General features: G+C 39.5%; 1 protein-coding gene and 1 long non-coding RNA gene across 3 annotated transcripts in view; one reads left to right on the plus strand and one right to left on the minus strand.

Annotated features, from left to right (window-relative positions):
• Positions 1-13,141, plus strand: part of plxna4 (plexin A4) — a 251,605-nt gene extending 238,464 nt beyond the window's left edge. The window contains exons 30-32 of the mRNA XM_041030041.1: positions 6,105-6,317; positions 8,876-9,026; positions 10,203-13,141. Of these exons, the coding sequence (XP_040885975.1) occupies positions 6,105-6,317; positions 8,876-9,026; positions 10,203-10,298 (460 nt within the window). The 3' untranslated portion in view covers positions 10,299-13,141. The remainder of the gene's footprint in view (positions 1-6,104; positions 6,318-8,875; positions 9,027-10,202) is intronic.
• Positions 6,193-22,066, minus strand: part of LOC121176076 — a 73,574-nt gene continuing 57,700 nt past the window's right edge. For both annotated transcript variants that reach the window (XR_005892883.1, XR_005892884.1), the window contains 5 exons: positions 11,854-12,128; positions 10,184-10,648; positions 9,718-9,835; positions 7,433-7,502; positions 6,193-6,322 (listed from right to left, as the gene is read on the minus strand). This is a non-coding gene — a long non-coding RNA (uncharacterized LOC121176076). The remainder of the gene's footprint in view (positions 6,323-7,432; positions 7,503-9,717; positions 9,836-10,183; positions 10,649-11,853; positions 12,129-22,066) is intronic.

The raw sequence follows: 22,066 nt of genomic DNA on the forward strand, positions 1-22,066 counted from the left end.
CATTTTTTGCGGCCAAAAAAAGTCAAAAATTTTTTTTCACCTCAAAATGTCATAAAAAACGTCATAGTATAGTATGGCATTTTTTTCGGCCAAAAAAAGTCAAAATTTTTTTTCACCTCAAAATGTCATAAAAAACGTCATAGTATAGTATGGCATTTTTTTCGGCCAAAAAAAGTCAACATTTTTTTCCGCCTGAAAATGTCATAAAAAACGTCATAGTATAGTATGCCAATTTTTTCGGCCAAAAAAAGTCAAAAATTTTTTTGACTTCAAAATGTCATAAAAAACGTCATAGTATAGTATGGCATTTTTTTCGGGAAAAAAAAGTCAAAAATTTTTTCGGACTCAAAATGTCATAAAAAACGTCATAGTATAGTATGGCATTTTTTTCGGCCAAAAAAAGTCAAAACGTTTTTCCACCTCAAAATGTCATAAAAAACGTCATAGTATAGTATGGCATTTTTTTCGGCCAAAAAAAGTCAACATTTTTTTCCACCTCAAAATGTCATAAAAAACGTCATAGTATAGCATGGCATTTTTTTCGGCCAAAAAAAGTCAAAATTTTTTTCCACCTCAAAATGTCATAAAAAACGTCATAGTATAGTATGGCATTTTTTTCGGGCAAAAAAAGTCAAAAATTTTTTTCACCTCAAAATGTCATAAAAAACATCATAGTATAGTATGGCATTTTTTTCGGGCAAAAAAAGTCAAAAATTTTTTTGACTTCAAAATGTCATAAAAAACGTCATAGTATAGTATGGCATTTTTTTCGGCCAAAAAAAGTCAAAATTTTTTTCCACCTCAAAATGTCATAAAAAACGTCATAGTATAGTATGGCATTTTTTTCGGCCAAAAAAAGTCAAAAATTTGTTCCACCTCAAAATGTCATAAAAAACGTCATAGTATAGTATGGCATTTTTTTCGGCCAAAAAAAGTCAAAAAATTTTTTCCACCTCAAAATGTCATAAAAAACGTCATAGTATAGTATGGCATTTTTTTCGGCCAAAAAAAGTCAAAATTTTTTTTCACCTCAAAATGTCATAAAAAACATCATAGTATAGTATGGCATTTTTTTCGGGCAAGAAAAGTCAAAATTTTTTTCCACCTCAAAATGTCATAAAAAACGTCATAGTATAGTATGGCATTTTTTTCGGCCAAAAAAAGTCAAAAAATTTTTTCACCTCAAAATTTCGTGAAAAACGTCATAGTATAGTATGGCATTTTTTTCGGGCGATAAAAGTCAACATTTTTTTTCCACCTCAAAATGTCATAAAAAACGTCTTAGTATAGTATGGCATTTTTTTCGGGCAAAAAAAGTCAACATTTTTTTCACCTCAAAATGTCATAAAAAACGTCATAGTATAGTATGCCATTTTTTCGGGCGAAAAAAGTCAACATTTTTTTTCACCTCAAAATGTCATAAAAAACGTCATAGTATAGTATGGCATTTTTTTCGGGCGAAAAAAGTCAAAAAATTTTTCGGACTCAAAATGTCATAAAAAACGTCATAGTATAGTATGGCATTTTTTCCACCTCAAAATGTCATAAAAAACGTCATAGTATAGTATGGCATTTTTTTCGGCCAAAAAAAGTCAAAATTTTTTTCCACCTCAAAATGTCATAAAAAACATCATAGTATAGTATGGCATTTTTTTCGGCCAAAAAAAGTCAAAATTTTTTTCCACCTCAAAATGTCATAAAAAACGTCATAGTATAGTATGCCATTTTTTTCGGGTGAAAAAAGTCAAAATTTTTTTCCACCTCAAAATGTCATAAAAAACGTCATAGTATAGTATGGCATTTTTTTCGGGCGAAAAAAGTCAAAAAATTTTTTCACCTCAAAATGTCATAAAAAACGTCATAGTATAGTATGGCATTTTTTTCGGGCGAAAAAAGTCAAATTTTTTTTTCACCTCAAAATGTCATAAAAAACGTCATGGTATAGTATGGCATTTTTTTCAGACTCAAAATGTCATAAAAACGTCATAGTATAGTATGGCATTTTTTTCGGCCAAAAAAAGTCAACATTTTTTTTGGACTCAAAATGTCATAAAAAACGTCATAGTATAGTATGGCATTTTTTTCGGACTCAAAATGTCATAAAAAACGTCATAGTATAGTATGGCATTTTTTTCGGCCAAAAAAAGTCAAAAAATTTTTTCCACCTCAAAATGTCATAAAAAACGTCATAGTATAGTATGGCATTTTTTTCGGGCAAAAAAAGTCAAAATTTTTTTTCACCTCAAAATGTCATAAAAAACGTCATAGTATAGTATGGCATTTTTTTCGGGCAAGAAAAGTCAAAATTTTTTTCCACCTCAAAATGTCATAAAAAACGTCATAGTATAGTATGGCATTTTTTTCGGCCAAAAAAAGTCAAAAAATTTTTTCACCTCAAAATTTCGTGAAAAACGTCATAGTATAGTATGGCATTTTTTTCGGGCGATAAAAGTCAACATTTTTTTTCCACCTCAAAATGTCATAAAAAACGTCTTAGTATAGTATGGCATTTTTTTCGGGCAAAAAAAGTCAACATTTTTTTTCACCTCAAAATGTCATAAAAAACGTCATAGTATAGTATGCCATTTTTTCGGGCGAAAAAAGTCAAAATTTTTTTTCACCTCAAAATGTCATAAAAAACGTCATAGTATAGTATGGCATTTTTTTCGGGCGAAAAAAGTCAAAAAAATTTTCGGACTCAAAATGTCATAAAAAACGTCATAGTATAGTATGGCATTTTTTTTCGGGGAAAAAAGTCAACATTTTTTTCCACCTCAAAATGTCATAAAAAACTTCATAGTATAGTATGGCATTTTTTTCGGCCAAAAAAAGTCAAAAATTTTTTCGGACTCAAAATGTCATAAAAAACGTCATAGTATAGTATGCCATTTTTTTCGGGCAAAAAGGCAAAACATTTTTTCACCTCAAAATGTCATAAAAAACGTCATATTATAGTATGGCATTTTTTTCCACCTCAAAATGTCATAAAAAACGTCATAGTATAGTATGGCATTTTTTTCGGCCAAAAAAAGTCAAAATTTTTTTCCACCTCAAAATGTCATAAAAAACATCATAGTATAGTATGGCATTTTTTTCGGCCAAAAAAAGTCAAAATTTTTTTCCACCTCAAAATGTCATAAAAAACGTCATAGTATAGTATGGCATTTTTTTCAGACTCAAAATGTCATAAAAACGTCATAGTATAGTATGGCATTTTTTTCGGCCAAAAAAAGTCAACATTTTTTTTGGACTCAAAATGTCATAAAAAACGTCATAGTATAGTATGGCATTTTTTTCGGACTCAAAATGTCATAAAAAACGTCATAGTATAGTATGGCATTTTTTTCGGCCAAAAAAAGTTACACATTTTTTCCACCTCAAAATGTCATAAAAAACGTCATAGTATAGTATGGCATTTTTTTCGGCCAAAAAAAGTTACAAATTTTTTCGGACTCAAAATGTCATAAAAAAACGTCATAGTATAGTATGCCATTTTTTTCGGGCAAAAAAAGTCAAAAATTTTTTCGGACTCAAAATTTCAGAAAAAACGTCATAGTATAGTATGGCATTTTTTTTTTTGGCAAAAAAAGTCAAAATTTTTTTCGGACTCAAAATGTCATAAAAAACGTCATAGTATAGTATGGCATTTTTTTCGGGCAAAAAAAGTCAACATTTTTTTTCACCTCAAAATGTCATAAAAAACGTCATAGTATAGTATGGCATTTTTTTCGGGCGAAAAAAGTCAAAATTTTTTTCGGACTCAAAATGTCATAAAAAAACGTCATAGTATAGTATGGCATTTTTTTCGGGCAAAAAATCAAAATTTTTTTCCACCTCAAAATGTCATAAAAAACGTCATAGTATAGTATGGCATTTTTTTCGGCCAAAAAAAGTCAAAATTTTTTTCCACCTCAAAATGTCATAAAAAACGTCATAGTATAGAATGGCATTATTTTCGGCCAAAAAAAGTCAAAATTTTTTTCGACCTCAAAATGTCATAAAAAACGTCATAGTATAGTAAGGCGTCAAAATCGGCCAAAAAAAAGTCAAATTTTTTTTCCACCTCAAAATGTCATAAAAAACGTCATAGTATAGTAAGGCGTCAAAATCGGCCAAAAAAAGTCAAATTTTTCTTGGGGCCTCAAAATGTCATGAAAATGGTCATAGTATAGTAAGACATCAAAATCAGCCAAAAAAAGTCATACTTTTGTATGGCTTGAGAATAGGCCAAAAAACTCATTTGAAACAGATCTAGAACGTGGCTCCATTTTACCAGCATTGATGCTAACAGTGCACAATGCTAAATATGTATAGGCATGAAGTACACTCTGCCAATGCTCTCTGAGTTGGCAACAAGTCATCTCTGTATGCAAACAACATGACGATAACGATACCCAGCCCTAACGATCTGTTGTATATTAACAAATGCTTATTAGTTATATTAGACTAGTGGGTAAACAAGGCACTTTTTTTTAACTATATCACACTTTTTGACCAGTTGAATGGACTTCAGTTTGTAGTACTAAATCGATGGACAGAGGAATAGTCTTATAATACATAGCCTTTTTTTTTTCTCTGCTGGCATAATTCCTCTCGGATAAGAGATGCCCTTGATCTTGGCAGCTGATATTTCACCTAATCCCTGACCAAAAGGACCGATCATGGCCATCTTTCAGATTCCTAAAACTACACAGCATGGGTTAATTGCAGGAAAAAAAATTGGGCTTGGCCTATTTCCAACACTATAGATAATATATATTTTATTATTTTGGGTCATTTTGAACACACAAAATTACGCGGGGGGCCTCATCATTTTATCGCCTGCTGCCACATTAAAACAGCACACACATACCTCAAAGCACAGGGCAGCTGGGGCAGATTGTCAACAATCAAGGCAGCACAGCAGTGGTGTTAATATCCCTTTGATCCCTGCACCTAATCCCACTAGATTTTTTGCCTAGATTAATTTTTAAGTCATAGTGCAGAGTTTTTCCTTCCTCTGAATCCAAATCCTCTTTTGAAAGATTGTACATCTGAATAGCTTTGTGGGTGGCTGTGCTAGGATAAATGCTTTGTGCGATGGCAGGGAAGCACTGGTGGTATTTAAATGATTGCATTTCAGTTTTTATTGTTTTTTTTCCTCTCATCCTTTGATATTGTGCCACACAGACAAACTCGTATTTAGGCTAGACTGCAGTCTTTTGCCATGTCAGCTAAAACAACATAGCCCAGAGAGTGGTAAAGATCCAAGTAACGCTCAGCTCTTTCGTAATACCACCTGAGCCCTTTCACTGCAACACACAGATAAAGCTTTCCCTCTATCTATTCATTTTGGTAGAAACAAGCCCAGCAAATAAACAGACTTGTATATTTTTATTATTGTGGACAGGCACAAAATAGGACCCGCTTACACAAACAAGGCAATATGAACTGTGTCACTGTGCGGCCCCCAGTGAGGACCTCTGGACACTGCCTGAAAAAATGAGAGCCAGCCACCACCTGGTTTTAAAGATAAAGGCTTTATTGAATTGAGCACACACATCAAATAGAGCACATCAGCAACAGCAGGGCCTGGGCACTAGCTTTGCAAAGTGAATGCATCCTCGTCCCCCTTCTGGCACAAAATATGTTCATATCAATTGCCTGGCTGGCTGTGGCAAATATAAAAATGGCATTTAGGGACCTAATCTCAGAGCAGTTCAACCTGACACAGACTGTTGCTTTACTTTACACTATTTGTTTCCCTGCATGGCTATTTGAGTATTCTGTCACTGAGATGGAACTGAACAGTCACTGTAGTGCAATGCAAGTAATTTTAATGAGGAGGCCCAACACAGCAGATACAGTTAATATGCATGGAAATATCAAAGGTAATTTTGCCTTGTTAGCTCTTTTTTTAAATAATGGATGATATTTTGTTTACAGGTTGCAGTACAAATTTAGCTATGGTAAAATTAGTTAGAACATCCCACAACATTAGCATGTCTTATTCTAGGAATATGAAATATTAGGCTGCACACTGCCATACCACAAAAAAAAGTACAAAACTTGTGTGATCACAACTAGTCTGACATGACTTTGTTCTCTTTTTTCACCTTCTGCAGCCTACCTCTGCGTTTCTGGGTGAATGTGATCAAGAACCCCCAGTTTGTGTTTGACATCCATAAGAGCAGCATCACAGATGCCTGTCTGTCTGTGGTGGCCCAGACCTTCATGGACTCCTGCTCCACCTCAGAACACCGCCTTGGGAAGGACTCACCATCCAACAAGCTGCTTTATGCCAAGGACATCCCCAGCTACAAGAGCTGGGTGGAGAGGTAAGCTGTTGACAGAAGAGAGAGGAAAAGAGAGTTGGTGGTGGGCTCTAATGGGAGTGAAAACATCAGAAAACCTGCATTAGCCATGTTTCATTCAAACACACACACACAATATGACTGTAGCACTGTGATCTATGGGCCATGAAACAAAATCCAAATTACAACACAGTGGGAATGGATGGGAGCGCCCAGGGCACGAGATCTACCATACAGAGGAGATGGTGTGTTGTTGAGCTGGTGTGTGTAGGGCAAAAATAGAGAGAGAGAGAGAGAGAGAGAGAGAGAGAGAGCGCATTGTTGAAAATAGCAAGCAGCAGAAGCTGGTAATTTGTTAAAATGAGAGTTTTATTAAATTTATTTGTCAGCAGGGGAGGCGAAAAAGTCCTGAATAAAAGATGGGGTACTGTGAAGAGGTTCAGAGTATTTATGTGTCTGTAGCTTCGTCACAAGGCAGGCCTCAGGAAGAGAATATATGTGTGCTGCTTGAATGGGTGGAACCAAATGAGGAGCTTCAGGCTCAGGACTGTACTTATTAGTCCTGTGTGTGTCTGCATGTGGTCTCTCGTAAACACAATTAAGTGCAAGGAAATTGCGAGGGTCTTCTGCTGATTCATATGTGGATATATTTAGATTCTGTAAGCACAAAAATGATCTGTGTGGACAGAGGATATAGCCACTCCTGCTGTAGATGGCATGTTTGTGTATACACACTCTGTTCTTAAAGATCAAATATGCATACTCTGGGATTTTCAGGAAATGCTGTTTAATTGCTATAAAAAAAAGATCATCCCACTGTCCTCTAGTGTATCTATATCACGCTTTTGTTGCAAGCTTGGTGGAGCAATAGTGTTGTCAGTGAACACCCCACAGTGGAACTGTGTTATTTAGTTGGAAAAGCCGCAGTGATATAGTAATGGACTGAGTAAGGTTGGATCTAGTGCTGCTTCCCTCTGCTGTCCAACCGTGCTAAAGTTCAACCAGGGAGAGGATTTAAAAGGCGAAGTGCAGCAGTTATGTGAGAGGACAGCAAAGGGAAAACGGTGGAGGTACAGAAGAGATGTTTTCCTTTTCTCTCCTTCATGCTACAGTTAATTATAAAGACAGGACATTCTTACCTGATGAGCAGGGTAATGGAAATCCGTGTCTCAGGAAGGGAAATCGCTACTGCTACTAACTAGTCGAACTCTGCAGAGACAGAACACATGTAGAGTTTTACTGGGCTGCAGTCAATCCTCAAAGAAAATGCTGATAAATGACATAAGTCAACAACAGCATAAGTATGCATATTCAGCAGTTTCAGTTTGTTGTGTTTTTTTAATTGGATTTTGGAGGCAGTGCAGTTGGGCAGGGCCCTGATATCATACAGAGCTTTTTAACTTGCTGAAGTATGTTGATGTTGTTAATTTGGGGCTGCGCAGTGAAGCAGGTTAGTGAGACACTGACACTTTCTTGAATTTGATGTGGGAGTTCATGGTCTCCAGACGATGACAAATTCATCACAACTGTCATAACATTATTTGCGTACAAGAGTGTTTGCATATATGGATCAGTTCATTCACAAAAGTAATGTTTTATGTCCCTTGGGGAAAAGCGGTAGTGATAGCTGACAATATAGCTCTTATTCCAACTATACAGTGAAGATTTTCCAAAGGCTGCTTGTATTTAAAGAATATTATTTGGCAGTAGCTTTTATGGATTTGTCAGTTGTAAAACGTAGGGTATGATGCTTGAAAGATTAAGTAATTTTTGTTATGTTAATGTCTTTCCATAGAAAACAGTTCAGCAAGTATGAAGTTAACTGAATGTTGAAATAATGATGTTGAAAGTGGATGTTTTTTCAAAATGTAGGATTTTAGTTTTGATTATAAAAACTTTTTTCCCCCAAAACATGCACACCTGGTCGCTACACTAACAATCCCCTGCTAGTAGCTCCCCACAACAGCCCTCCAGCACTGAACAGGTGTTGATGTGTGTGTGACCTCTGTGCAAAAGCTACGAGCAACACCCACCTGCCTCTTTGCTCAGTTTGCCCTGAAGACTTGTTTCCTGGCAAATATCGTTTCTCTCTCTCTCTCTCTCTCTCACACGCCCAGAATTATCCAGCCAAACACCGGCCTGTCCTTGAGCGGCTGCAGCTACAGGAATTTAATATGTAAATAAGCAGCTTTAATTAACGCAGTTGATAGGGGCAACACAGCTGCTACCGACAGTGACTGATTGCCTTTACCTCAATGCAGTGCGTGTGTGTATGTTCTGTTGTGGTGTTCAAAGTTGAAATCTAATCCCTGTCTGTGTATACCACGACTCCTTTTCAGTTATGTTACTATGCAACACACTTGTTGCCTCTGTGCTACATGTATTTGTTAAATCTCTTCAAAGAACTGCTGTGAACCACTACAATGAGTAATGAGCTCCCAGGAAAACAGCAGCACTATCTACATTAAAACACAGCACTGGGTATATTCTGTTTCCCAAAACATTTAACAGTTTTTCTAACAATGTTCTCAACAGTTAACATATTCCTAACAAGTGTTTATGCTTTGTTTTATTCCTCTTAGGTACTACTCAGACATTAGTAAGATGCCAGCGATCAGCGACCAGGACATGAATGCCTACTTGGCAGAACAGTCACGGATGCACATGAACGAGTTCAACACCATGAGCTCTCTCAGTGAGATTTACTCCTACGTGGGCAAATACACTGAAGAGGTATGTGATACCAACTCAGTTACTATACTTCTAAACAACAGACCTGTGCCATCATTGACTAAGATTTAGACTCATTAATGTTATTGATTTCTGGTCAGTAGAGTTAACAATCCATTGAACATTAGTTGTTCTTTTTTGGTGTAGTAATAATTCCACAGTGCAACTTAGTGTTTGGTTTCATTTTATTTTTTTCTTCAGAAAAACATGCACAGAAGGTTGTAGTTTGTTTCTTTTATTTTTGGCATTTTCGTGCCTTTATTATAATAAAACAGTTGAAGAGAGACAGGAAATTGGGGGGGGTAGAGGAGAGGGGAAGGGGGGCAGAGGGGGGGTAGAGGAGAGGGGAAGGGGGGTTGGGGGGGTAGAGGAGAGGGGAAGGGGGGGCAGAGAGGGTAGGGGGTGGAGGGGAGGGGAGGGGGGGGGGGGGGGGGGGGCAGAGGGGGGGGGGGGGGTGACATGCAACAAAAGGCCAGTGGGTGGAATCGAACCCAGGCCACTGCAGGGAGGACTATAGCCTCAGCTTATGGGGCATGGGGCAAAAAGTCTACCTAGAGGGCTGACTCAATATCTTAATCAACTCTCTTACCCTCATTTGTATGATGATGGTCAGACTGTTAAAGGGTAATTTTGAAAAGTTAATGAGACATTTTCCTCCAATTCCCAATGGAAATTACACTCATGAAACACTCACCTGCTGTAAACTTGAAAGTTGTTTCTCAGAGGTTTGTAGCTTGCTCCTCAGCGAAGTTCAGCAGCTGTAGTCAGCTTGGATACACAGCAGTTACAGTGACTTCCAACATCCATCCAGGCTGGAAAACAAGGCATCAAAATATGGTTATGGTTAAAATATGGTTATAGTTAATGGTTCAACCTCACTAATATGTGATAGTGCAGTGTATTTAGCTGTGTTGTGGACAAACTAAAGTAGAGAAGGAGGTAATTGTGCTGGTGTGGTTTGAAAACTTGCTGCAACTTGAATTGCCATTGGAATCAACTGTAACCACTGTCAAGTTAACTAAAGCTGCTGTCCTCCACAAGGAGGGAGCCAACTTTCAAGCTTACACAGAGACTGATGTTTAAAAAAATAGCTTTTCAGTACTGACTGCAGTTGTGTTATGGGAGTATTTTCAGTAATGTCTTTGTGTGTCTGTGTTTACCTCACTGTTCTGCTGGCAGATTGTATGTTCACTGGAGCAGGATGATGCAGCCAGGAAACAGAGGCTGGCCTTCAAGCTGGAGCAGGTGGTGGCCTTCATGAGTCTGGAGAGCTGAGGACCGCACTTCCCAGGGCGCACTGGGAAGAGACCCCGTCAGAAACCGAGCCGTGCCTGAGCGAAGACCTGTCCCCATCTTTTTCATCATGTGACTTCCTCCCTCCGCCTTTCAAAGATGACTTCTTCCTTGACCTTTTTTCTGCTTCCTCTTCCCCAATAAATATTTTGTTTTCCTCATCCACTCTGCTGCATAGACTAGTTTACCAGAATATATCTGAAGGGTGGTTTGGGGCTGGGGTTGGCATCTCCCACAGTGCAATGCGGGGGACCCCTCAGCTTCACCACAGGGAGAGCTTCAAGGGGTGATTGCTTGAAAGCTGGCCATATTGGCATACTTCAGTCCCCCTGCTGGAAGAAAAGAGGGGAAAAAAACAAACATTTTTATGTTGCCTTCAAGAATTTACACTGATAGGTAATTCTTTAAAAACCACAATGTTGGGTGTCCATTTTGTTGAAAACTTTTTGCAAAATAGGATAGTTAAAATAAAACCATCTCTAGAGTCCAGTTTATTGTAGTTCTATATTCAATATACGGAATCAAGAGGAAACATCAAAAATGATGACTGCAAGCCAAATGAACACCTCTGAAGAAAATTAATGCAAGGATGGTTTGCCAAGTTTACACTGTACCTACAAGCAAAGCATACATATCTGTGAAATTTGGGGCGAGTCCAGGCAAACCTAGAATGTTCTTGTGTTCTTTCAATGTAGCTGGAGTTGTATTTAAGATTAAGACTGATGGGGGTAGGGAAGGATTAGTGCTTCTCTGAACTTTTCCTTTATCGAAACGTGACTGTCTCTAAAACTTTACAAACCAGAGCATCTCCAACCTGTACCCCTTTGCAACATTCGCACATTTTTCCCTGCCCAGCGTACATTTACTTCAAAGAAAATGCTCATGATTTCTGCTTCCATCTGGCTTATGTGGCTACTGCAAAATTAACCTATTAGACAAAATCCTGGAGGCCCTGACCCAAGTTGGATCCTCTGTAAGAAGCACACAACCAACTCTGGAAGACAGTGTTTTGACTGCTAATCCAAACACCAGGAGCAGTCTTTGGCTCTTGCCACTTCCAATCTTGTGTCGCCACTGCGACGGTCTATCAAAGCACACACACACATGCACAGATATACTCAAACAATCAGCAGCTGCCCAAGATCCTGACTGCCCAGATATTGACGCCAACCCTGGAGGAGGTAAAGGGAAGAGCTGACTGAAATGTACTGGGTGAGAAACTGCTTGATCATTAAAAATAAGAAGAATGATTCAGTCAGAGACGGCTGACTACCTAAAGGGGCTCTGTTGAGAGAGTAGCACTTCTTTCCCAGGATGTTCTTATTTAAAGACTTTTGTGTGGAGAAATCAAACAAGATGGATTTCGTCGGTCAGCCAAAAACCAAAGGAGCTTGAAATTTTCAAAACGGTCAAAAATGTATTTGTAAAGTGCCACTGAGGAACTGACAAAAAAAGGACTATGTGAACGACAACCACTTCTAGGACAAAAAAAAATATTGTGACTGGAACTTAAAGAAACCTGTGTGATTTTTCTGACCTCAGTGTGTCGAGGTGAGAGGCTCTGTGGGCGAGGTGATCTGATCCTCCTTTCTCTTTCCATCGTCCCGGGTCTCTCCGGCTCTCGGCACACCGTTCATCCTTGTGTCCGGCTCCTAACTTAACAGTTTTCTTTTCTGTTTTGCACAAGCGTTGGAGATGGTAGCTAGTTGCATACGGCAAAACCCCAACTCTTGAGTGTGTAACTGTTGAGGCGCTCTTGTCTGTATTAGTGTAGTTGTCCTCAGTGGCGGCAGGGGGCGGCCTTCTCCAAGCCTAAAAAAAAAAAGAAAAAAAAAATCTGATAAAGCAGTGCAGGAACAGAATAAGAAGCAGGCATCACGGCAGGATAAACAGAAAATGATAGACATTAAAAGTAGGTAAGACTTGTTGGATGTGAACCCCCACTGTGGGAGAGAGCGATTGAAAGAGATGATGGAGGCGCCCTCCGTACCTTTTGACCTCTGCCCTTTCTTTTGCCTTGACAACGTGCCCCATGTGGTGATGTGAATGTGTGAAGACCGCCCTAGGTCCACCTTGGGTCCTTTATTGGCTTTTTAAGCGCATGTAAAACGTAAACAATTTAAGATACTTATTTAAAAAAAAAAAAAAAAAAAGAAAAACAAGAAAATTAAGCCTTGCAATGATGATGTGGATGTGTTCTTTTATCTTTCTTTTGCTTGGAAGAATCGAGATGGAAAAAGTGGATTGTTCATGTAATAAAAACTATAAATTTCGTTTAAGGTGGAACCTTTATCCAGTTCAACCCCTGCTGCAGAACCTCATGCTCATGGTTTTTGTGAAGTGTTAGATGCTAAATAAAAAAGATATTATATACCCTTGCATGTTGACCTATTTGGATGGTATGAAATGGAACTGCCTTGCTCAAAGATATTTATATACTTCTACTACTGCTAGGGACTTTAAAGTCATTTACAAGCCGACTGCTCATTTTAAGATCATGAATCTTGCACAAACAACACAAACTCTATTTCTAAATTCTACAGTATGACCATCTGTATTGTCCCTTTAACTCTTCCCCCTCTTCCGTCCCTCTGTCTTCCATTACAGTCTGTCAGTTTTTGTTTTTTTAAACTGTCTCCTTTATCTAAATCATCATGATAATTGCTTTTTTTTTACCTCATTAACCTGGGTCTGACAAAGGTCCATTTCACAAAAAGCAACGAACGACTGCATCAGTTTGCCAACATATATGTGGCAAAACACAAACATTGCTATTCCTTTCAATTAAAAAAAAAAAACCTGGAAGAAACTACATGTACATATTAGTTATCACACAGATAAACACAACAAAGAGAGGCACAACAGGCTTGATAGTAGACCTATGTTAAAGACTGAGTTTGGCAAGTGACTGTTTTTTTAGCCCTTGTGTCAAATGTATGTGCGACATCCAGTTCATACTAATTACTGTCTGCAGCTACACAGTATGATGAATGTCTGTTGTTTTAACTTGGAGGGGTACATTCACAAGATGTTTGCTGGACATGTTGTGTAGTAAACATATCAAATTTATTACTACCTGTTATTGGAAAATGAGGGGAATTAGGACTGATATTACAACTGGACGATTAATTCTCGCAAGACTAACATATTCATATTCTAAGTAACTTACTACTGAAACACCTTTAGACAATTTCAAAGAACCTCTTTCATTCATGTAGCTAACGTATACTGTGTCTAGATACCCAAAGTTTCCCCTCACGGCCTTGTGTTAATAAATAACACAAGGTGAGAGTCCTGGACTGTCATTGTGAATCTGCCCCCCAGTGCAACATCCTGTCTTTCATTTCTCCCTGGTCCATCCCTTCCCCCTGCAACAAAGGTTGTCGGCTAGTAGTCACCTTGTGTTGCCAAGAGCACAGATAAAGTTTCCACCTTTGAACGTTTTGTAGGAACTAAAAATGTCCTCCTAGCTCAGTGTTATAGCAGGTGTTACAGAAACATGCTAGAAAAGACTTTTACTAGACCATATTTGAAAGATAAAGAGTATCTTATCGAGAGATAAAAATGAAACCTGGGGGATATAAGGCGAGCTTCTCTAACTTTGTTATAATTAATTGTATACCTGTGTATGTAAATATAATGCATTCCTATTTTGCAGTCAAGAACAAAATACTATTTGTAATATAGAATAAACTTTATTATGAAACCAAGCTTTTCGTGATTGTTTTTGCTCTTTGTGTGCTCTTATCAGAAAGCAGCTTAACTGACGGCAGCTACATTTGAATTATACTGTCACTAACAATCAAAGTTAAAATTAAATTAAAAGATGCTGTAATCTGAAACACTATGGTCTGATTCTAAAAGTGCCATGGGTCAGATTTAGACTTTAATATGCCCCTCACTTCAATGGAAAACACGCAGCCTCTTGCAACATGCACACATTCTGATGATAAATATTTAAAGATTCAACCAACTACCAACGTCTTCACAAAACACTGAAGACGCAACACAAGTCACGAAAACCAAAATCAGCAGACTGAAAAAAAACCCTTTCTGCCTAAACAGGTGCAACAGACCCAGCACAGAAAACCTGAAGAGATGTCAGTCAAGCAGGCTTTGAACTAGTCCACACAGTCCTGAGATCAGGCACAGTCTGAAAACACCTGTGTGGGTGTACCAGGTATTACAAGGGCTTTAAATTAAAAGGTATGGCCATATTTTCTGCCTCCTTTCATTATGCTGCCTACACACCATTTATACACTGTGTTATATAAAACTTGAAGCAATAACCAGTGGCAAATAAAACAGCATAATAGCTCTGAATTCTTGAAATGCACTTGTACATACAGACTACGCTGTGTCTCGCCAAATGGCTTTAATTTTCTTTTCCATCCTAGTGACAGGTGCTACGTCAGCCAGACTGAGTGTTCAGGGATGTTGAGGGCATCTCGGGTCTCCCACTGTCTGGTGCCAGGCAGAGCAACAAAGAATAGATGCACAAAGATGCATAACAAAGAGCCAAATCCATTGTACTCTGAGATTTCTAATTATTATTTCTGCTGCCAACTGATGTCAGGATACAGAATAACAATTGCTGTACTTTATATAGTAACAGAACAAGACTTCTCCCATGAAGAGAAAACCCTCTGTGATTTTTAGAAAGTTGTCTAATGGCCCAAATCATTTTAGACTTTTAAGTATCCACACTTCTCATATTATGGTTTTATCCAATTAATTTGAAGCCTATGACTTGATTTTCCATCGTACCATTGGGGATGATAAAGAAAGCAAGGTTTGGAATAAATCTGTGCACAGGGGACGTCATGAGCTATTCAGTGCACACACTGAATAGTCAAATTCTGACAAGTAGCTCAAAGAGTAAATCTCTAAATAAAATGTAAATTAGCACCAAACAATCATTCTGTTAGCCTGTTTTTCTAAGAAGGGACAGAAGCTTAGCACACAGTAATGACATCCAATTCAGTCAAAACCATCGTCATCATAGTGGTTGATTTTGGCTTACAAAGCAGCTTCCCTACCCAGTGACAAAGCCGTCTCATATTGGGCAGGACAAAAACAAACATCCGTGCCAGCTGGGAATAGAATTAAAAAGCTGGGCCCACAAATCACTTGAAGACTGGGGCGGTGTGTTTGAGGCAGCAGATAGTAGGAGTAGATATCTGATATATGGTGCCAGGTTTTTATGTTTCAGCAAGTAGGTGCACTGTTGGCATCCTTGTGCAATATACTCAACTATTATTTTTCCATAAGTTGTTTAAAAAGTTTCATGCCGCTCTTCTCCTTAGCTTACTGAGGCTTAATGAGGAAGCTTAAAAGAAACAGGATTCAGCAAAGCCAAATGTACATCACACAGATGTAAATTTTAGGGATGCACCGAAATGAATGAGGAAACCAAGGCCGAAAACCTAAACACCGAAAGAAATTATTATGCCAATTATTAGTACCATTGCATTTATGGCTATGACTGTGTACTAACCTCACTAAAATTGCACGGCATTATGATTACATAAATTAATATGAATGTTTCAAAGAATAAATCAATTTAAACAAGACTGTAAAATTAAATATGTTCTCTCATAAAAAACACAAAGTGCATATAAGTCAAGCGCATTTGAAAATTTTCGCTGTAGGACTACAACGTAATAGTGTATCAAAACAAAGATTGCCATAGCCCATATGTTAACCATAGGCCTTTAACAACAACAAATGCACCAAGAATTGCAGCACTTTAAGTTAAGTTTTAAACTTCCTTGCCTTTTCAAAAACGTCCGCCACAGACGGAGTGGGCGTGCTCGGAGGGATTTTCCTTTTCTGCGCTGCATTCCTCTCACGTTCAGCATAGCGATCGAGATGTTTGGATTTCAGGTGATAAACCCGACGTGAAGAAACTCTTTGCAGATGCGCCCCCTCTTGAAATTTCGACATTACATGTTTTGCTAATCGCTATCGGTGTGCCTTTCTCAGATTTACTGAAATACGTCCACACGGCAGCCATGTTGGCCTTTCCAAACAAGCTCGTACTGGCCGCGGTTTTCGCCTACGTCATCACAACATCCGGTTTCGGCCGTGTTGTTTCGTTGATAGAAGTCTTTCCGCCGGAAACCGGAAATGCACTTTTGGGCCATTTTCGGCCGAAAATTTTCGGTGGCCGAATATTCGGTTCCTCCCTAGTAAATTTACATACGTATTCTCAGCTTTGGCATTTCCATTTTGTCTTCCAAGACAATGTTTAGAAACTGGCTGAGAGTGAATCTTCTGATGAATGAGTAAGGCTGGTTTCCTGGGCATGGACCTTTCATTGTGGTTGGCTCTCAGTCAGCCTATTACTACTCCAAGTGATGCAAATGCTGCTTAGCTCCTAATCTGAGTTGCAGTAAAATAAGCTCCACAGGGTAAATCCATGGATCTTATTTCTATTGTCAAGAGACAGGTTACAAAAGCTTCTCTCCTTTAATGAGAGGTGTTTCCTGACATGATGTAACCCAGGTCATTATAATGCGAGCAAAGCAAACATCCACGGCCGGAATAATTAGGAAACAGCTGCATTTGTAAAGATTAGCTGAACCTGTAAGCTTCTTCTGCTTGAAGCCAATCTAGAAGACCTGAAGCAATTCAAGAAATCAAAGAGGGAAATCCCAGCCTCTAAGCACACATGTCAGTCTACAAGGCTTAGCTGTAGCTCTGCAGTAAACACAATTGGTTTATTTTACTCTACAATCTGCATTATTCAACATCACACATCAAAGGCAGTCGAAACACACACTTTAATGTACCAGTTTTCAGACTTTTTCAAATGGCTCATCGGCTTCGTTATCTCACAAAACACACCGCATCCACAGACACCTTTTTACAACACCAACTTTCAACTGGTACAGCGGCACTATAAAGCGTATCACTACCCCAGTACACCAACCATCTTGAAAACACTTTCCCTGAGACACACAGGACTTTAAAAGTCAGAGGTAGGCTAAAAAAAAAAAAAGACAAGTAAATGGAAAACAGGAGTGACAGGTGAGGAAATAGAAAGTTCTGTGTAGCAAAGGAGGGCAGGGGAGGTGTGAAGTGTAGAAAACAGAGAGACTACCCATTGGAAGCGTATGCCCATAGACAGGAGGCTGCAGCGCTCAGGCAGGCTGAGTGGCTGACGGGGACGAGAGATTGAATTGGCCTAGTGTCACCCTCCATATACCAACCACTGAACTGGGAGTAATGGGTGAGAAATATAAAGAGGGAAGGTGGAGGGAGAGAAAGAGAGAGAGGTGGAGGGGGAGAGAGGGAGAGGTGGAGAGAGGAGGGAGGGCTGCCAAGTGCCGTCCTAATTTTCTGACTAGTGAGCTGGGAATAATGGAAGGGAGGAGGAGAGGCAACTCTGTGGGGTGATGGGTTGAGAGAGGGTGGATGGACCTAGCGAAGGGGGCAGGATGATAGAGAGCTGGCTATGATTGCTTCACACCAGGGGTGGTTTTCAACACTCCATGATCATGCAGCCCTGTCACCCCAAACCCCCACCCTGCCACTGCATTCACTCACACTGATGTGATGTGGCCATGGAACAAAAAAAAGAATATATATATATATATATGAAAGTCTGTCCACATGGAGATAGAGTGATGGACAGATGAGAAAAAGAGGAGAATTTGGTGCTGTTGAGACAGTCGGTATTAGAGGGCATGTGGGGTCAAGAGATTGCATAATCGATAAGACTGAACCTGCTTCTTTAGGAATTTGAACCCATATTCATCCCCTGGCCACCTCAGCTCAAAAGACTTATCTTCAAGACAAGAAACTATTAGATTTACTGTCAACAGAGCAATTCAAAAGATTGATATTAATCTATCAGCTGCTGTGTCAAACTTCTCTCACAAAGAAAGACAAGTATGAGTAACACGTCCAGGAAGGAAAGTAATGCTGAAGAAAAACAGGAAGAAACAAATGTTGAAGAATTCTAAATGCCATACTGTGCACATTATGGCACGGTGACATATGGAAACATTACGTGTCCATCATTTATGATGACTGCACACACAGCTCAGTTATCTTGGAGTATAAAAACACTTCAAGCTTAGTAATGGTTTGGCCTGGCTAATGGAGGCAGCCTGTCTCATGCGCCTGATGTATCTCTAACACTCACTGGCTTTGGAGCATAAAGAGCTTAATCTTTTCCTTTTCACTTCTTTTTTTTTTTTGTAATTTTTTTTTTCAAAAGATTGAAGCATCTTAAAGTTCACCGATCTTCTGTTTATACTCCTCACACCACAGTGTTTTTCAAGCTTTTTCTAATAACTTGCTGTGTGACAGTCCTGTGTCCTGTGTAATTACTCTATCAAAGACTCAGTAAAAATGTTTTGGTTTTTGCAATAAAACACTGCCAAAAACATTTTAATAATCCTAGATTATCTCTGTTCTGGCCAAAAACTGTTATTAAAACATCTGGTTACTGCCTGTGATTTACAGTTTTGGAGTGAGGTTTCTCATGTGGCTCCCATCATGTGGATAACTGGCTGTTGTCTCGACTGCCTGACTGGCAGGATGGATGGATTGATGATAGGAGTGCAGCTTGGACACTGGTTGACAGGTCTAATTTCAGCAATGGACTCAGAGATATTGACAACTGCATGCGAGCAGATGGGAGCAATTATCGATATTAGTTCATCCTCCGTCTGCTCTGTCTTGGTAAACATTTGTGTTGCTGGTGGCAGCAGGGATAGAGCAGGAAAGAAATCAGAGAGACTCGACGCTACCGCCAGAAAAACGCTACAGATGGAGAATGAAGATACAAGTCTGAATCTGTCAAAAGGTTTCAGAAGGAAGACTTTGAATGCTGAGGTAACCTTCAAGCTGAAACAAGGTGTGCAAGTCAAGTCAAATCAATGACTATAAACAAGTGTGTGATAAATCTTCAGGGCAGATGCTTGGATATAAGAGCTGTTTGATGGCTCCACATGCTTACTGCATGACAAGCTAATATTAGGTCAAACTTTTTAAAATGATGTGTAGCATTTACACCCAGAAAATGCTTTTGATACATAATTGTTAACAAACTACATCTCCTCTCTAACTGCAACCGTTCGGACCACCATCAGTACAGAGTCTAGACACATTCTGTTATGCTAAACATTGCCACTGATCTTACACCCTGCCTCTTCACACACACACACACACACACACACACACACACACACACACACACACACACACACACACACACACACACACACACACACACACACACACACACACACACACACACACACACACTACATAAAGTCTCTCCTTTATGGGCTCCACAAATCTTCTCCCCCATTTCAGCTCCTAATCAATAACAACCATGCAATTCCTTCTAAACTGCACATTTGCTCCCTGGGCTCCAGCGCCATATGCCCTCACTGAAACACAAATTACCAGAGCTGTGTGAGCCTATGCAGCACAATAAATTGATTATCTGGTTAAGAAGTATATTGAATTTATTATTACTTTATTGTCTGCTTACACATCCAACACGTTCCTCCTGTTGATAACGGATTGAGCAACAAATCCAAAAATCTTTGTAATGCATTAAATACAGAAATGTGTAAGATGCAAGGAAGAGGAAATGCTTTTCAGACTGCAACTGACTGACTGGCTCAACATCGGTCGATGTTCAATGTTGAGCCCTTCATGTTACAATTAACCATTACAAAACAATCTTGAGCCACAAATTACAGTACTATATTCAAAACGGTGTATAGCATGGCATGTAGCGAAATCAGACCTTCTTGTCAGTGCATTTCTGAAGTACGCATCACTGCTCCAAGGCAGCATGGATGTAGAATAAAATTATATAAATAAAAAATAGAAATAAAAAAATGACTAATATTCTGTTATTTATTACAGAGTCCAACGCTGTCAATGATCCCATCTAAAAATAAATAAATAAAAAGCAAAATCATTCATCAATCATTGTCAAAAGAATCAGTGTTTCTGTGAGCTGCTCCGGTGGGACAGCAGACAAAGGGCAGCCCTCTATCATAGTCAGCCACCTGTGGGTTTCTGTCCCTGGCTCAGTCACACACCTCATTCCCACCATGTTAGCCTGTCTACAATGGACAGGAGCCCATCAGCTGGGCCCAGTGCTGAGCCCAGCACCATGGGCCGACTGCTGCATGACACACAAAGAAGAATCCAGCCAGGCACGCTCACCCAGAGATTAACACAAATACACCGCCCCCCCAAAACAAAACAAAAAAAACAAAAAACCACACCATACATGAACAAAGCTACGCACGTTTTCACAGCTTCCCCAGCACCAACACTATGAATATGAATAACCCTCTGGCCCAGACTTTAGCAGGCTGTGCCATTCTGTGCTGCATTCAAGCCCTCAAGATGTCAACACAGAGACAGAAGGGCAAACTGAGAAACAAATCTGACAACACAGAGTGAGCCTGCAATCGGCTATAGGCATTAGCCAGTGATCGGGGGCTAAAAAAAAAAAAAAGAAGCTTGTCTCAGCATGGTCCCAGTGCGCTTTATTTAGCAGAATAAATCTGAACAGAGCACAGTGACTTGCACCAGTTGTATAAACAGTAAATGTCCATGTGGTGGACTGAAAGTTTGCATTTCAAGGGTCTAACTTGTCAGGAGACTTGTGACGACAGCTTGCTGAGAGGGTACAGATTGTAGAGGGGTAGAAATGATGGCAGGAAGATCGTCCTCTAATCCAATTCAGTGGCAGCCATTTGAATAATTGATGTGGGGACATAAATTGGTCCATTCCAGATGTCCCCTGCTCCCTTAATCAATACTGATTCCCTTAATCAATGGTTGGCTGGTCAGCCCAAGGCTTTGGCTGTTCTCCCCCCACACAGCCATGATGCAGCCAAAGCTTCCCTCAGTCCGAGTCACAGGTGGTTGGCTGCAAAGTGGCTGTTTGCGGTGATAGGCTCTGGGTAATTGAGGCTCTTACCCGGCGGGGTTGGGGTGGTGAGAGTGGCGGTGGGGACTACAGATTGGTCTGGTGTCTAGAGAAAGGCAAATGGCTTCCACTGGGAAATAACTGCAGAGAGATTCCAAGACTGCTTTGAAAAGAAAACTTTCAGCATGTAGAGACAGACTTGATTAATTAAAAGAAAGAGGAACACAGAAGGACAGTAGGTTGATAGGTAGATAGAGTGATCGTCAACTGTCTTGAAGATGGAGGAAAGGGCATGGAGAGACTCTCATATTGGTTCGTGCTGCTTAAAGAACCTGAACCTGCTCATTTCCATGCTAATAATCTGCAAGTGGAAAGACTGACAAATGTGGAGTACACACACAGGCAGATAATGGTGGGCAGAGGGAGTCGGATGCCAGGACAGAGTGGAGCATAGCAGTATGTGACAGCTGGGTGGCACAGCTGGAGGAGACAGATAACCCTCAGTCTGTAGCTGCTGACAAAACAGCCACATCCCTCCTCAGAAGACTGAACATAACTTCACCTGGCTCTGCTCTCCTTCTCTTCCTCCCTCTGTACCCGTCGCTCTTGTTGTCCCTCTAAATGCCTCTCTCTTTCAAGCTGCCTCTCATTTTCTACCTTCACAATCCATGCACCTGTTACATCCCTCACCCTTTCACCGTCCTCTTCATATCGGTCTCTTTTTCAAATGTAGCCTGCGGCTGACAGGACAGCAATGATCCATCAATGCTCCCTCTTGTTTTGGCCAAAAATATCCTACTGTCTTTCCCACACTCACAGTCATCAACAGGTGGAA

This window comes from Toxotes jaculatrix, chromosome 22, assembly GCF_017976425.1.
Source record: "Toxotes jaculatrix isolate fToxJac2 chromosome 22, fToxJac2.pri, whole genome shotgun sequence".
Taxonomy (NCBI): Eukaryota; Metazoa; Chordata; class Actinopteri; family Toxotidae; genus Toxotes; species Toxotes jaculatrix.